This window comes from Lissotriton helveticus, chromosome 1_1, assembly GCF_964261635.1.
Source record: "Lissotriton helveticus chromosome 1_1, aLisHel1.1, whole genome shotgun sequence".
Classification (NCBI taxonomy): Eukaryota; Metazoa; Chordata; class Amphibia; order Caudata; family Salamandridae; genus Lissotriton; species Lissotriton helveticus.
In genome coordinates, this window is record NC_136057.1 from 2,090,250,690 (window position 1) to 2,090,268,516 (window position 17,827).

Below are 17,827 nucleotides of genomic sequence, written 5' to 3' on the forward strand. Positions count from 1 at the left end.
ATGCATTCCTTTCACCATTGTGAATCAACTACATTTAACAAATCTTTGCAAAAACAAATTTAATCTATTTTAGTTTGTCCCTTCTTGTACAAACTAACAATTATTTCATTTCTTTCTACATGCCGATTTTTGGCTAAAGCTTGATGTCATTGTGAATGAAAGCAAATGTTTGCCTAGCTTGATAAAAAAATATAACTGTCTGCCAAGATAACCTGGTAGGTAGCCACACACTCCCCTTTTTCTGCTATAAAAGCAGCCGTGCCCCTGATCACCTCCATTCACCGCCACCATGAGGGGAATCATCCTAGCCCTTCTGGTCGCCCTTGTGGGTAAGATGGTCTTCTGCTCCTTTCATTGTGAAGATTTGGGGCTGGGGAGAAAATCTTTCTGATTCTTAATTTTATTTTTTGATGTTTTCAGAGGGTATTAGTTCGATTTTTTTTACAACACTTATGGAAAAGGAGGTAGAGGGACAATGAAGATAATCCATTTTCATATAATGTAAAGTGTTTCAAAATAGAGTTAATGTTTTATGAATATGGGTCTAAGCGGTTTCTTACCTTCTGTTTAATATTCCTCCCCACAGGCAGTGAGCAGTACAACTATGGTATGTATGTTTTCTTTGGTTATAAGTGGTGTGTTCACCTGTTTCACCTCACTGCAGCTTTTTATATTGATTAATGCCTGGTAAAGTGGCCACCTAAGCTCTCATCTCTGTGTCTTCTTCCAGAACCCGTCTTCAGTGAAAGTAAGACCTACGTCTTCCAGTACGAGGCCATTATCCTGAATGGATTACCGGAGGCTGGCCTGGCCAGATCTGGAATAAAACTGAATTGCAAGGTGGAGATCAGTGGATTTGCACAGAAGGCCTATCTCCTCAGGGTAAGAACAAACACAGTGTGAAGCGCACAGTGATGACATGGCACAGGGGCGCAGTGGGAAGAGGCTCTCCTACAATCACAGTATAAGGGATAAAAGTAAAACTAATGTATAGAGTCAATGTTAACAGTTGAATCATTTGTCAGTTAATAGCACTTGTATATGCTAAAATTAGTTTTAATCTTGTATATTGTAAAATTGAATTGTTCCAACAGTATATCTTTAGTATTGATAACACGGCCTACTGGATACAAGGCAAAATAGAAGTATAAATGCTAACGTAAATGTGATATATTGGTCACAATGCGATAATAAAGATAGCTCTCTGAGATCTTTTCGAGCAGAGCAAAAGTTGGCAATGACCTAATTTTAAGTATGTGTTAAAGGGTACATACTATCAATCAATCAATATAATTGGTAAGTAAGGTGTCTTGCCAGGAAAAGAGATATTTCAGATGAAAATAGTCTATTCATACAGCAGATATTGTATATACTAAATTCAAACTCCAGTTTTTGACTGCTATGATACGTTTTTCCTCTACTATGTCACCAGTGATAGTGCTTGTTTTGCTGGTGTTCCTCCACCATACTCAGGTCACCAGAGATATATCGAAGTAGCAGAATGGCACATAATGCTCTTCTACCTCTTGAGCATTATTCAACTTGTGTTGGATTTCCACAAACCTGAGGACGTTGGTGAACATGGGTCGTGCTCTGTTGCTCCCCAGGGAACAAATTTGCTCTCAGCCACTGGTCTGCAAAAACCCACAGCTGGCATGGGATTCTATGTAATGCTAATGTGACTATCACAGAACCACTGCTGGCACTGTACCCACTCCAAAGCACTGCTTCATGTGACAGTGGGGAAGGCAGAAATGGTTGTGGAACAGGGTTGCAGAACACCAGATAGTACATTTTTTGTAGTTGGGTGTAGGTGAGAGGGACAACCAAGAGGGGGTATGGAAATACATAACAGGGCACTAGTATTTTATTTTTTTATTTTGGGAGCGGAAACGCTAGGTAATGCTGAGGGTGAAGTGGAAGGTTTACAGGATGACAGATATTTTGTTTTCAATTGATGTGGCTGTGGGGAAAGATAGCAGAATAGTTTCGGTATGAAAGGCAGGGGATCCGATGTAGGTATTATTTATGTACATATAACATGGGGACAGGGGGATGAGGCAGCTAAAGCCATGTTGTACATACCTTTTCCATGACTCCTCACCCAGTGGTCTATGATCTAAACTTGGGATGAGATATTCGCAACATGTATAACATAACATTGTAGCCAGGTAATTGACATTTAAGGGGACGTATTTCACTTTTGATTCTGAATGATATAGTAAACTACTCAGGTTTTGGTCTATTTTCTTGTTTGATTTCCTTCAGAAGACCTTGGATAAAACCATCATAGTTAGTTACAGTCATTCAGCTATAATTCTATATGGTTTGCTTTGTTGCCTTGAATGATTTTAAAACCTAACTCTTCATGCTGATGGACAGGATATTGCCCTTTCTAATTCCATTGAACATTTGAATTGTAGCAAAGGTGTCTCAAGCACAGAAATGCTGTACAAAAATTATAATTATAAAGTATTCCTAATTGTTACATAGTTACATGAATTACAATTGTGATATGAGACACAAGGCCTAGGACACAATTCCCTGAAAGACATTGTTTACAAAAGGATAATCACAAGTTTGATTTGATCTTAAAAGTATAATCCTGAAGAAAGCATGTTTCTACATAATATTTAAGTTATGATATACACATGTGTGCTTAGGATAATCCTATCAATATCTCCAGTATCACAAACAGAAGATCACAGTGTTATACGTAGGTGAGTGCATAGTGTTCATTTGTGGAACATCAAACTTCTGCAGGTTGCACAAGGCCCCTAACTTTACAACTATATTGTCTTCACAATACATAGTAATACATTAGACATATCCTAAATATAACTATTTTATTTTTTAGATCACATCTCCTGAAATCAAAGAGTACAATGGTATCTGGCCCAAGGATCCATTCACTCGCTCCTCAAAGCTGACCCAGGCTCTCGCTGTTCAACTCAGCAGACCTGTAAAGTTTGAGTACAGCAATGGACGTGTTGGAAACATGTACGCCCCAGATGGTGTTTCTGAAACTATACTCAACATTTACAGAGGGATCGTGAACATGCTGCAGGTCACCATCAAGAAAACACAGAATGTCTATGACTTGCAAGAGGTTCGTTTCAAATAATTTAAAAACAATTGTAAACAAAACATTGCAATGGTTTAGTAACTGCATATGAAAATACTTTCTTAAATATATATTTAAATGGCTTGCCCAAAATAATGGAGCATTCTGCAAAATTCATTAATAGTAACTTAAAGTTGTCCATAGGCTGCCTGCCTCACAGATAAAAAAATATCATGGGCTTAGAAAAGTGGGATCTGAGAGGTACATCCCCATTGGAAGTAGCGAGGGCCTTCTAATATCAATTAGTTTCACTAAATCCTGTATCCTTCCAAAATTACAGACAGTAGCTTTGTGCAACTTTACACGCGCCCATAAGATTAAGTCTCTCCACCCAGACTAGTGTCCATAGGCACCTGTTGAGCAATGTACTGGATTTCTTTCACATTGTTTCCATGCAATTGAGTTCACACATTCAGAGGTGTGTGGTCATGGATTCGTGGAGACAGCAGCAGAGACTGTCCTAAAGTGTGGTTACCATCTTATTCCACGATGGCAGAACATCCTCTGAATCCAGGCTTCTAATTGTTAACCTAGTGTGTTCCAGGTTTTGTAGTCTTTGTTTGCTTTGATGGAACAAGTAGGAGTAATGCACCTGAGAATATTAACTTCCAGCAGAAAACCAGCAGGAACTTGGCTTCCTGCAGACACAGACAAAGGTGCAAAACTATTTTTGAGTTTTGTGCTTCATATTGTTAGGTGTTTCTAATCTCCAGAATGCATGACACAGGTTGACCTGGACATATCTAGACTCCAGAGTTTGAGCAACAGTCATGATGGCTTTGCTAACCTTTTTCAATTTAAAAATTAGAGAGATTTTTTATATATAGCTCAAACGTGGTCCAAGGGAATCAGAGTACTTTTCAAGAGATCCAGACATTACACTTTTTTAAGATTAGCAATTTGCCAAGAATCATATAATGTTGAGCTGACCCCAAGATTTGAACCTGGTTCTTCGGTTCCATAGTCTAGCCTTTAGCCCATAGGTGACATCTTTGCAGTGGAATTTTCATTTATACCTTGCATCCAGTGGTAATCAGTGCAGACTTCAGAGAATGGGTGTGATGTAATCACAAATATTTAGAGCACTCACACATCTGACAGAGACATGGGGCCATATGTATCATCCTCACCATTTGCGATTTCTAAATAGCGAATTTTAAGGAATCGCTATTTAGAAAACGCAAAACGGTATGTATGTAGGAATTCGCTTATTTTTAGCGATTCCTACACATTCCTAAATTGCGATTAGCAAATTGCTAATCGCAATTTTCCCATTCATTTCTATGGGCCAGGAGGCCCATAGAAATGAAGGGGATATTTGCGATTAGCAATTTGCTAATCGCAAATTGCGAACATTTTCAAGGGTGCAGGGGTGTCACAAGAACACCCTGCTGCACCCCTGAAAATGACATGTGTGGGCATAAGGCACACATACATGCCCTAAGGGCATGTATGAGCGTCATATGCCACCTTTGAATTTTAAATAAAAAAATTTTTGAAAAGAATTCGCAACTTACCACCAACTAGAAGTTGGTGGTAATTTGCGAATCCTTATGGGCATTTTTGCCTTGATTTTTCTTTGATACATTGCATGTAAGGAATCGCAAAATTTGCGATTCCTTAAGTGCAATCGCAAAATAAGGAATGGCAAATTTTGCGATTCCTTATTTTGATGCAAAAATGTTTCATACATTCCATTTATCAAACTAGCATTCGCAAAGCCCGAAATTCTGCGAATCTCAGCCTTTGCGAATGCTAATTTGCTTGATACATATGGCCCATGGTGTCCTCCCTTATATCTCAGTAAATGACTTATAGCGATCTTTCATAGAACATCCAGCTGGTAGTCAATCATAAGAACTCTCTTCGTGGTGTCATGGCCTGAGGATCAATAGGTTTAATCACATGATGGACCACTTGCAGCAGAAAAATGTAATTATTGGCTGATCTCACTATCTCTGAGTATGTTGATAAAAGGAAAAACCAATACCCAGAAAGTAGCCCATCAATTTACACTTTGTCTGCTAATTTCCATAGTCTGGAGTCACTGGGGTCTGCCACACAAGGTACGTTATACAAGAAGACAAGAGAACTGATAGAATCATTGTTGTGTGATGGAGCGAGATAGAAAACAAAATTTTGTTTAAACTCGCAAAGTCACATTTCCATAACATGAATAAAATTATTAATGATTTGTGATATGTCGTGCTAATACAACCTAGATTAAACTTTACATGTGGGGGGACTAACATGTGTGCTCATAAACGTGCATAAATGTTGCATCTTTTTGTTCGTGCAAAATAATAAAATAATTTATTGTTTTCGTTTTTGTCATTACTAACTGCTGCATATTTAAAATAAGCATGTGCTTGTTTTGCTTTTTCTCGTCTGTGTGATGTCATTTCTACTATTCTAGGTGCATATGGGTCTCATAGAAAAACGGAGACTGGTAAATATAAACGCTGCTTTATTTGTTTGCAATGGCTAGGTAACATTTTGATTAATCGGGTGGGTTAATTATTTAGTAAACCATGGGGTGGATACAGAATATACTTTATTTCTTACATTAATACTTTTCTTGTGTTTGTTTTATACTAGAAATCATAAGTTGCCTGCTTTTGAGGCCTAACTATTTGAGCCGCACAAAAAGAGCTAATCCATATTTCTGCAGAAAGTCACGAGACGCCCATTCTGAATTAAAACGTTTATTGAAGCTGCATTCACAAAGTAAAAACTGATGAGCTGACATCATTCTGTCGGACATGGCCAAGGTCGAAAGTGAACTTTTTGTCAGTCCTTAACTTGGCATCCGCGGAAGTTGCACTGTAAGACTATGGAAGCTGCGAGGATGACTTAAAACAAAGTTGCAATCGCAGGAAGCCTCTGGCTTCACATGGAAGAGACAATGGTCTTTGTAAGACATGATTTTGTGGAACTTTTTAAGAATCGGGTGACATGTCACTTGTCACTCTCAGCCAATGGGACGTCGAGTATTTCTGAAAACTTTCCTTTGCTAGTTTAGTTAGCGTAGAAAGGTATAAAAAGTCATGCCCTTAGGGTTGGGCTGGCTGCTGCTTTCTGACTTTCCGATGAGGGTGATGTGCTGCTGGACTTTGCGTGGAGCACGTAAGAATCCTCAAAGATCTTTACTTTAATTTCTGTCTATTTAGCTCAGTTAGGGAAATAGGTTTTAGAAATGCTAAACTTTATATAATTTCTTTGAAGTTAATTCAATTGCTTAAATTGTACTTTTCTTATTTCTTACCATCATGCTTGCTTTATTGCAAATAAATTTCATTTATAAGACTTACAACATATATACCATAATTTAGAAAATAAAATCTTACTTTTGACAAACAAGCTGGTCTTGATTATTTAGAAGTATAGGTTACCTTTAGCTAGATCACGTCGCCTATGGTGGTCGTTTAAATGGTTGGGTTTTATTCTAATGACAATATTCTTTCTGCAAATGTATAAAATGTTTATAGTTTGTAAATAATGTGTATATAGATTTATTCTGACCACCTGATTCAGTAGGCCCAAAATATATCAGGTTCATAAATGGGTCCATGTTTAGTATAGAAATTTGTTTATAGGTTATGAAGTTGGGTAGCGTAGTTTATGATATATTTTCTATAGCCCGCTGGATCAATTATCTGGTAGCAGAAATTGATGGTTGCTAAGCGGTAACCAAGGTAACATGTTGGTTGCTAAGGATTGCGTCATGGTATGAAAATAGGATCAATGTTTTAACACTCGTTAAGTTCGTTTTTCGTGCCTATCTGTAAGCTATACCGGTATAGATTGTGTGGCGAGAAATTAGTCACGCAAGCCATCTGTTCGTTTGTAGTGATATCGCCGAGTATCACAAGAGGTATCGCCGTGTACCATAGTGTTGTCGCCGAGCAGCACAGTTTTAGGGCTAGGTCTGAATCTTGTATAGTGAGGATTTTCTAAGAAATCAAAGCAGCATGAGAATAGGGACAAAGCGCCTTCCATAAAACTCACTGTGATGAGAGTATTAGTTATATCCAAGCTTGAGTGAAGGGTAAAATTTAACGTCGGTGCATGATTATCTATAAACAGGTTAGAGTCCTGTACGGGTACATGTTTCATATCTATAAACAGGTGAGAGCCCTGTACGGATAACGTCGTTATTTTGCTAACGGTGCATGATTTCTATAAACAGGTGAGAGTCCTGTACGGATTTCGTGTGTGTTTGAATTTAGGGAATTTTCCGTGTAAAAGTGCGAGTTTGAGTTGTATTTTATGTTCAAGTGGAACTCTTAGAACTTTCACTTCGCGGTGGGTTCAGAGCAAAGCGAGTTCATAATTATACGTGTTAGAAGGGTGGGGTAAGGTTACTCTACTGACAATTGAATATTATCCTTAGTGTGAATAGCGCCGTCTATTCCGAAGTGTGGATACTTGAATGTATGTAAACTATCCTAATTAGTGAAACGAACAGATGTTGTCTTTATAAGTCATTGTTAAGAATTAATTTACACTGAAAAGTGTTCTTAAAATGGCGCTGTGAAAAGATTTTGTGAAGGAGGGGTAAGCGCCAGGAGTGAGAAGCGAGAAACCGCAGCTGCTGTGTACGTCACAGAGCCGCGCAGGGATTGGGTGACCTACGTCACAAACTGTATTCTGATTGGCTCCTGAGTCTCTGACGGCCTGTGAGCTGATTGGTCCTTAGGAAAATCTCCAAAATTATTGGTCAAGCTGAAAAGTGACGCAGCTCAACTGCCATTGGCTTGTTGGTGTGTTTCGCACACGGATTGGTTGTTTTGCGGAACATCCCGGAAATATTTTACGAACGATTTTGTGAAATAAATTTAACTTTTGAAAATGAGTTATCATTTTAAACATGTTGAGAAAAAGACAACATTATTTCAGAAATTTAAGAATTTATTTTCACCTGACAAGAAAATCGAAACGCGAGGTGGTAAATTACTTCATAAGTATAAAACACCTGCAGCGTACATGGAAGGTGAATACGGATATCATACTGTCTTATGGTTCGACAGTTGGAAACGCTATACTAAAAACGATGGTGTTTTGGCTTGGCCTGATGATGGTTCATTTAATGTAAGAGTTTTAAGAAACTTACGAGAGAAAATGAATGCTCTTGTTCCAAAACCGAGACCAACTCAATTTGAAGCTTTAGTTGAGTGGGAAGATGAGATGTATCAGTTACAAAGAGAAGCTAGTGGAATTAAAAGACCTTCTAAAAATCCATCATGGAAAAGAGAAACTCATGAAGATAGATTACGAATGTGGAGACAGGGAAACATGAGTGAAGGATTGTATTTAATTCATGAAATGGTAATGGGTTCTCCTACAGGAAAATCTATGGAAAGTGAATCTGAGGATGCAATTATGGAAGAAATATATACAACTACTAGAAAGAAACAGCCTAATCAGCCTTTGAGACCTCCTAGATCATGGTCTACTCCGGTGGTTTCTACTGAAACTTCACCGAGTGCACCTCCAATTAGCGAAGCTCCTAAACTTTACCCAAATAATAGTGAAATCACTGAAACTCCTAGAAGACCAGAATTTGAGAATGCTCGAAACGAGGGTAGACATTTTTCAATGACTCCAAGAGCAAGGGAACCTCCAAAAGATTATGCAAGAGAGACAAGAAATGTTGATGAGGTCGATTATAATGAATACTTAAGGTCTAAAGAAGAATTAATCAAAAGAATGACAAAAGGCATGGAAGCTGTCACAGTTCCAGTAACAATAGGTCCTGTTCAGCCTGTATTTGATCAAAGAAATACAAACAAAACTGGATTAACTATTCCTTTAAATACAGAAATTCAAAAGCCTGCTGAAAAATTTTATTCAGATTTGACAGAATTAAACACTTCTAGATCGAGAATGCCTGATTTAACCTTTAATGAGGATTTATCTCCAAAAACACCAATGGGTGCTATGTCAGATGTAGGAAGTCCTGAAGTCAGGGTAACTACACCAAAGCTTGATGTGGCCAAATTAAAAGCAAATATTGAAGAATTAATAATTGGAACAATTGGCCCAGATAGTTTAAATTACTATCGGGATGATGAACTATTATTCATTTGCAAAAGTATTCAATGGAAAACGAAAAATAAATATGATCAATTAGAGGATCTAGCTGCAGAACTTGAAATCGATGTAAGTAAACAAAAGAATTTTGCAAAGCATTACAGATTAGATTTTTCAGAAAGTGACATTGAGAGTTTGAACTCAATGGGAAGAATAGTTCACATTAAAGATTTGATTGTCTATATCAAAAAGCTAGGAGAACTGAACAAATGGAGAGTGAAATGGACCAAAAGGAAGGAAGATGAAAGATTAGAAAGAATGTCAAAACAATTTCCAATGAGAGAAGTTGCAGGTGGAGGATATGTTCATGTCCCATGGTCAAGACAAGACATTCTGTTATTTACAAATGATTTTCCTAAATTAAGAGAGAAACCTGTTGAGTGGTACAGGCAAGTCGATAGATTTATCAAAGTGTCAAAAGTTCTGTGGATTGATTTGGATGGATTTTTTGATATTGTTGTTCCATCTGATCTTTGGACAGAATGTAAAATATCTATTAGTTGGCCAAAAACAGAACCTGAGCGAATCAAAGAAACAGGTGCCCCAAATCCACTTGTAATGGATTTTTATGAGAAAGTAATTGTTTGGATGAAAAACAAAATTCCACCCAAAGAAGTTGATTGGGTTAAAATAGAAAGAACAGAGCAGGAAACAAAAGAATCAGTTCATTCTTTTTATGAAAGACTACTGTTAATCTTTAACAATACAGTGGTTATGAAAAATTAGATGAGAAAGACATGAGTCATTTTATTTATAGATTTGTTTATGGACTAAAACCTGAAATTGGAGAAATGATCAGAACTAGTATTGTCGGATGGCAAGCACTATCTATTGATGATATTCTGAGAAAAGCAAAATATTGTAGCGATGAATTAGAAGTAAAACAGAAGAAGCTGAAGGAGAAAGCCATGTGGGCACAGGTAAAAGTGGCTGAGCAACAGATTGCCAGCATGGGAAATAAGAACACTAATTTTGTTCAAACTGGAAATACGAACCAGATACAAGGAAAGTTTAAAAGTAATAATTTCCAAAGGAAATTTAGCCCAAAGATAGAAGAGCTGAAACAAAGATTACCTTGTTTTAATTGTGGCGAAATTGGACATTGGAGGGACGAGTGTCCTCATCCTCCTAGAAACTTAAAGAATCCCTTATTGAATCCACAGATGCAGAATGGTGTTAACGTGCAGCAACAGCTACAGATGCAACAGGGGTTAAATGAATTTAATATTCAGCGACAATTACAACAACAGCAACAACAACAGGTGAATAATCGTCAAGACCAATTGCCACAACCACCTTTTCCGAATTGTGGGGGAGTTCAAAAATATAATCCAAACGTGGGATTTCAGGGATGTGAACAGGTAATAAAACCACAAAAACAGCAAAAACAGCAAAGGGTTCAAATGCAAAATGCTTCACAACAGTTTTTATTGACAGAAAGCCAAGACAGTGATTCTGATGATTATTGCTGACGGTGCCCGAGAGAGGAGGAAGAGTGTGTTGTTGGAGCCACTCTTGAGGTTGACCAGTCTGGTCCTTATGTAAACGGGAAAGTTAATGATGTAGACATCACTTTTCTAGTGGACACTGGTGCTACCCGTTCTACTGTTAGATCAGTGGAAATTGAAAACCTACCTCTCTCTGGGGATACCATCCAAGTTGTCGGAGTAAGTAATCAGCAAATTAAAACAGATTTAACTGATCCAGTACCAGTTGAAATTGGAAATTACAGAGACAAACACAGATTTGTGGTTTGTAATAGTAGTCCAGTAAATCTATTAGGTAGGGACATCCTATGTAAAATGAATTGCAGAATATATTGTTCTCCTGAAGGAGTTGAATTACAAACAATGGAGGAAGATGGTTTGTACAGAATGACAATGATGATGATGGAAGCAGAAGAAACAAAATTGTTTCCTGCATTTGAAGAAAAAGATTTACCTGAAGAGCTAAAAGAAACAGTGAAATCTGAAATATGGGATTTTACTGGGAATGAGATGGGTCTGATGAAAAACGTAGATCCTGTTAAAATTGCATTGAAGCAGGGAATAGAATTTCCAAACACTCCACAATATAAAATGAAAACTGAGACAATTGAAGGTATTACACCTGTAATTAAAAAATTAATCAAGCAAGGTGTATTGGAAGAAATGAAGAGTAGCTCTTGTAATTCACCAATTATGGGAGTTAAAAAGGCTAACGGAACATTTAGGATCGTACAAGATTTGAGAAAGGTTAATCAAATTGTTATTCCATGTTGTCCTGTGGTTCCAAATCCAGCAGTAATTCTATTTCAGATTCCATATGATGCTGAATGGTACACAGTCATTGACCTTTGCAATGCGTTCTTTACTGTTCCTCTACATCCAGACAGTTATGAAATCTTTGCTTTCAGATTCCAAGGTAAGACCCTTGGATGGACAAGAATCCCTCAGGGCTATACAGAAAGTCCTTCAATCTTTAACGAACTGTTAAAAAGATCATTAGAAGATTTAGACTTACCAGGTAGGTCTACACTAGTGCAGTATATTGATGATTTGTTAATAGCTGCTAAGACAAGAGAAAATTGTGTAACAGACACAATAATTCTGTTAAATCGCCTTGCAGAAGAAGGACATAAAGTGTCCCCAGCAAAACTACAGTTTTGCAAACAGGAAGTGAAATATCTTGGTCACAGAATTGCAAAGGGAAAAAGACAAGTAACAATAGAGAGAATAAAAATGATTCAAGCAATGTTACCGCCAAGAACACAAAGACAGGTCAGAATGTTCTTAGGAATGGTAGGTTACTGTCGACAATGGATAAGTGGATTTTCAGTAATTGCGAAACCACTACAAAGACTGACCAAATCAGATGTAAAAGATCCAATTATTCTCAATGATGTTGAGATGGAATCTTTTGAAAACTTGAAAAAGAGCTTATGCCAAGCTCCTGCTTTGGGTATGCCAAATTATGAAAAAGATTTTGAACTGTATTGCAGTGAGAGAGAAGGATGTGCATTATCTGTGTTAATTCAGAGACATGGAAACCTAAAGAAACCTATTGCATATTTTTCTGCAGTTCTTGATCCAATTGCAAAAGCATTACCAGGTTGTTTAAAAGCAGTTGCAGCTACAAGTATCAGTCTTGAACAAAGTGAAGGAATCATTATGGGATTTCCTGTGAAAGTTTTTGTGCCTCATTCAGTTGAAATATTACTGACAAGAGGTAAGACTCAACATTTAACAAGTAGCAGATTGACAAAGTATGAGAAAATCATACTAGGAGCAGATAATGTTTCGATTTCAAGATGTTTGAATCTGAATCCTTCTACATTACTGCCTGATTCAGAAATCGTTAATGACATTGAGACAGAACATGAATGTTTAGATGTCATGGAATTCTGCACAAAACCAAGGAAAGACATCAAAGACAGACCTTTGCCTGAATCGGATTTTGTCTACTTTGTAGATGGCTCATGCTTAAGATCCGAAGGTGGTGTCTTGAAAGCTTCATACTCAGTTTGTACAGTCGAAAACATTAAAGAAGCATCATGTCTTGAAGGAGTTCGTTCAGCTCAAATAGCTGAATTGATTGCTTTAATTCGTGCATGTGAAATATCAAAAGATATAAGAGTTACCATCATTACTGATAGCCAGTATGGGTACGGAGTTGTGCATGATTATGGACAACTCTGGTCACAGAGAGGATACATGACATCAACAGGGTCACCAATTAAAAATGCAGTTTTCATTAGAAGATTAATTGAAGCAATACAATTGCCAAAAGAAATTGCCATAGTCAAGTGTGCAGCACACACTAGAGGAACTGATTATATTTCCAAAGGAAATGCATTCGCAGATGAAACAGCAAAGTACTGCGCAAGGAAAAATTATTCTTACAATCGAAATAGAAGTACAGAAACTGATTCAAATTCATTAATGCTAACAACTGTTGTAGAAACATGGAATGAGATTAGAGATTTACAAAACGAAGCAGATGATGAAGAAAAAGACCAGTGGTTAAGATCAGATTGTAGACAACGTGATGAAGATGGAGTGTGGGTTTACAAAGATGGCAGAGTAGTTTTACCAAATTGCATGATTTCTGACATGGCCAGATTATATCATGGTCCTGCACATTTAGGAAGAGATTCTATGGTCAGACTGTTTAAAGAAACATGGTTCAATACCAAATTTAGAACCATTGCAGAATCTTTTTGTCAAAGGTGTTTGTCATGCCAACAAATGAATCCAAACAGAAAATCAATGGTGGGGACAGGAATAATTGGTCGAGAGGGTGGTCCCTTTACCAGGTTACAAATAGATTTCATTGAAATGCCCTTACACAACTGTTTGAAATATGTACTTGTAATTGTATGCTTGTTCTCAAGGTGGGTAGAGGCTTTTCCTACACGACATTGTGATTCAATTACAGTAGCAAAACTAATGCTCAGAGAAATCATCCCAAGGTACGGTTTTCCAGTTACTATTGAGAGTGATGGAGGAAGTCATTTTGATAACAAACTGTTGAAATTAATTTGCGAAGCTATGAGCATTGAGCAGAAGATACACTGTGCATACAGACCAGAGGCATCAGGTGTAGTTGAACAAATAAATGGAACTATCAAAAACAGAATTGGAAAAATGTGTCTAGAGACAGGAGTTAAGTGGACTGATGCTCTTCCACTTGTTTTGATGTCAATAAGAAGTACACCAGATAAAAAGACAGGTTTGAGTCCTCATGAAATTTTGATGGGAAGAGTTATGAGGCAAGCTTTTGTACCTGTAGGTAAACTGTTGAGCATAAATGACAGTGCAATTTTGGATTACTGTAAAAGGTTATCTGATATGGTAACTTCTGTGTCTAATCAGGTGGGAACTGAAGCACAATCAAATGACAAAGTTTTGACACATGATCTGAGACCTGGAGACTGGGTCAGAACGAAAGTACATCGGAGGAGGAATTGTCTATCTCCTAGATGGCAGAAACCTAGGCAGGTAATCTTGATCACTACTAATGCTGTAAAGTGCAGAGGGTTGAAGCGCTGGATTCATCCAAGTCATACTATTCCAATACCAACTCCTGAGAATTCTGATGTTGAAAGTGATACTACAGATGACTCTGATTCTGAAGCAGAAGACAGAACAGAAGGTGAAGTAATTCCAGATTCTGAAGATCGACAAGAAAGTCGACATCTGGAAACTGTGCCAGTGAATGGAAATCTGACAAGAAAAGACTTAGAAATAATTGAAATAGATTCTGAAGGTGAAGAGAATCTGCTAAAAGGAAAGATAACTGAGGATTCGGTTGTCTATATTGAAGACAGAGAAGCTGAACCAAAAGAAGTTTCAGACCAGGAGAGTATCAAAAGGCAGAGAACAAGCTCTGAAGTAAGGAACGAAAATCCGAAATCTGGGAAGCTAGAGGTAATCGAGGAAGAGGAGGAGAACGAATTACCGAGTACCAGTGATGGAAGACAAAGTGAAGTTCCTGAAGGAGTGAAATTGCCGTATAGAGAAGTTCCTGAGTCAATTGAAATTTCAGACTACGAAACTGAGGAAAGTGACGTGGAAGGTGGAAGTGAAAGCAGAAAGAAAAGGACTTGGAAATCTGAATCGAATAATTCTGAACCAAAGAAAAAGTACGTGAGAAAAGCAGACTACTGGCCTGGTGGAAGATTGAGAGTCAGATTGATTAAAAAGCCAATAGAACAAGTTGAAGAAATCAGTAGTCAAAAGAGTCCTGGAAAAGAGGTTGGAGTTGGAAGGAAAATAGAAGTGATATCAAGAAAAGGGAAGAGAATAATTAAACCAAACCAGAAATACAAGTCTCCTGAGTGGACTTACTTAGTAATTCCACCTGTTATAGACATATATGATAGTAGTGAAGAAGATAACGAAATCCAAGAAATTAGTGACAATGATTGAAGTACAAATTTATTAAATTGGCATAAGGCTGAAGAAATCCTGTTAGTTGACACAAGGTCGAAGAAAACTGTCTAATAGAAGAAAACTTATGTATGACATAAGGTCGAAGAAATATTGTTTAGGGTTATAAAAGAAAAATATATTTTAAAAGGGGGGTGTATATAAATTTTAAAATTTATTTTTAATTTTATTTTTGAGGCTAAAACTAACCTAAAAATGCCTTACATTAAGGAGAGCACTTCAAAATGCTCTGTTTTTAAAAGATGCTGTAAGATGACTCTGGTGTGTCTGCTCATTTTAGTTCTGCTCTGGTTGATACTAGCTGTGATTATACCTTTAGAAATGAATAGAGAATTACACAAAGTTAACATAACAAGCAAAGCTCTGGTTAGCCAAACTAAACATAGTGCATCTGCAAAAGTAATTGATCATCAGCCTAACATTCATCAAGATAAATCAATAGGTGATTTTTCAAGCAATACTTTCACAAAGCTTTTGAGTGAATATGTAAAGGTAATGGATGCAAAGGATTGTTATGTATGCGTTAAGTTGCCCGCTTCTGTTTCTGAGGGAGTAACATATAATATGCTTCCTCTCACTTATGCTGTTACATGTAGTGTATTAACTAGTTTATTTTATCAAACTGGTCGTTTAGAATATTACTATTCAAATTATGATGAGATTTTTGCTAATGTTAAAATTGATAATGCTTTAAATAAGCATAAGAAAGCTAAACAATTGAGAGAATATTTCCTTGTTACTAATGAACTCACTTATGAGTATGCTTACAAGAATAATCTAACATGTAAATTAAGTGCTGAAGGGAAGAAATTTTTGAATATGGTTGAGGAGAGAAGAGCAATTTATAAGAGAAATGAATTAGTCAAGCAGACTAAGTCATCATTCTGGCAAAAAGAGGATGAGAAACTAAATGGCAAAATGCTTGAAAATATTGCAATTCACATAGACAAACCTGTTAGTGGAAAGCTTTGCATTAGAAGAGATAACACACTTTTTGATAATTATTTTGTAGGTGCAAGCAACTGTGAAGATACTTATCAAATTATGGGAGGTTGGGGATTTAAAGGTGGAAAAGATCCTATCTTTCCTGGAATTTATTTTGTTTGTGGTGACAAAGCCTACTACAACCTTCCAGACCATTGGTATGGAACTTGTTATGTGGGAATTGTTTTTCCTAAAGTGTTTCATGTTGACAGAGATTCAGAAGGATTATTTAAAATTCATAATTATGTAAATAGAGCTAAAAGAGAAACTTTTACTGAAGTTCTGGGAGATATTTTCCAAGCTGTAATACCTTTTGTTGGTATAACCCTAAATGCAGGGAGAATCAGAAAATTGTCCACTATAGTTGATAGATTATCAACTGACACTGCTGATGGGTTTCAATTAGTGAATGTTGAAGTTATTGCAATTAGATCCATGGTAATTCAAGACCGTCTTGCTTTAGACATACTCCTAGCAAAGGAGGGAGGAGTCTGTGGCATTTTACATGTCCAACATTGCTGTACATATATACCGGATGAAAGTAAAAATATTGAAATGTATATTAAGAATATTACACAAATGCATTCTGAAATAATTCCTTTAGAAGAAGAAGATTTTACTGGGAAACTTTCAAATAGGTTTCAAGCAATTAAAAACTGGTTTCATAATATCGGAAGTTCAATTCTTGGCAAGATTCTGGCACCTTTGATTATAATTATATTTATTTTTATTTTGACTAAAGTAGGTTGTCTGTTGCATAAAAGAAAGAAGCATTTAAGAGAAAAGAAGAGAATTTATAAACTCAGAAAAGAAGAGGAAAGGGAGATTGAGTTGCAGGAGTTACATAGAGAGCGTCATGTTAATTGCAAGGATTATGCTGAAACAGACTTTTAGGTTTACTAATACAATGAATTTGAATCGATTTCTTATAAATTAAATTTACCAAAATTTTGAGTGCTGGTGTGGTGATTTGTTAATCACCAGATGAGGGAGTTGATGGAGCGAGATAGAAAACAAAATTTTGTTTAAACTCGCAAAGTCACATTTCCATAACATGAATAAAATTATTAATGATTTGTGATATGTCGTGCTAATACAACCTAGATTAAACTTTACATGTGGGGGGACTAACATGTGTGCTCATAAACGTGCATAAATGTTGCATCTTTTTGTTCGTGCAAAATAATAAAATAATTTATTGTTTTCGTTTTTGTCATTACTAACTGCTGCATATTTAAAATAAGCATGTGCTTGTTTTGCTTTTTCTCGTCTGTGTGATGTCATTTCTACTATTCTAGGTGCATATGGGTCTCATAGAAAAACGGAGACTGGTAAATATAAACGCTGCTTTATTTGTTTGCAATGGCTAGGTAACATTTTGATTAATCGGGTGGGTTAATTATTTAGTAAACCATGGGGTGGATACAGAATATACTTTATTTCTTACATTAATACTTTTCTTGTGTTTGTTTTATACTAGAAATCATAAGTTGCCTGCTTTTGAGGCCTAACTATTTGAGCCGCACAAAAAGAGCTAATCCATATTTCTGCAGAAAGTCACGAGACGCCCATTCTGAATTAAAACGTTTATTGAAGCTGCATTCACAAAGTAAAAACTGATGAGCTGACATCATTCTGTCGGACATGGCCAAGGTCGAAAGTGAACTTTTTGTCAGTCCTTAACTTGGCATCCGCG

General features: G+C 36.7%; 1 protein-coding gene across 1 annotated transcript in view; it reads left to right on the forward strand.

Annotated features, from left to right (window-relative positions):
* Positions 1-219: 219 nt before the first annotated feature.
* The window catches only part of LOC144756160 (vitellogenin-A2-like), a 74,268-nt gene continuing 56,660 nt past the window's right edge, over positions 220-17,827 (forward strand). The window contains exons 1-5 of the mRNA XM_078645743.1: positions 220-329; positions 587-607; positions 731-882; positions 2,858-3,109; positions 5,162-5,231. Coding sequence (XP_078501869.1) covers positions 290-329; positions 587-607; positions 731-882; positions 2,858-3,109; positions 5,162-5,231 — 535 coding nt within the window. The 5' untranslated portion in view covers positions 220-289. The remainder of the gene's footprint in view (positions 330-586; positions 608-730; positions 883-2,857; positions 3,110-5,161; positions 5,232-17,827) is intronic.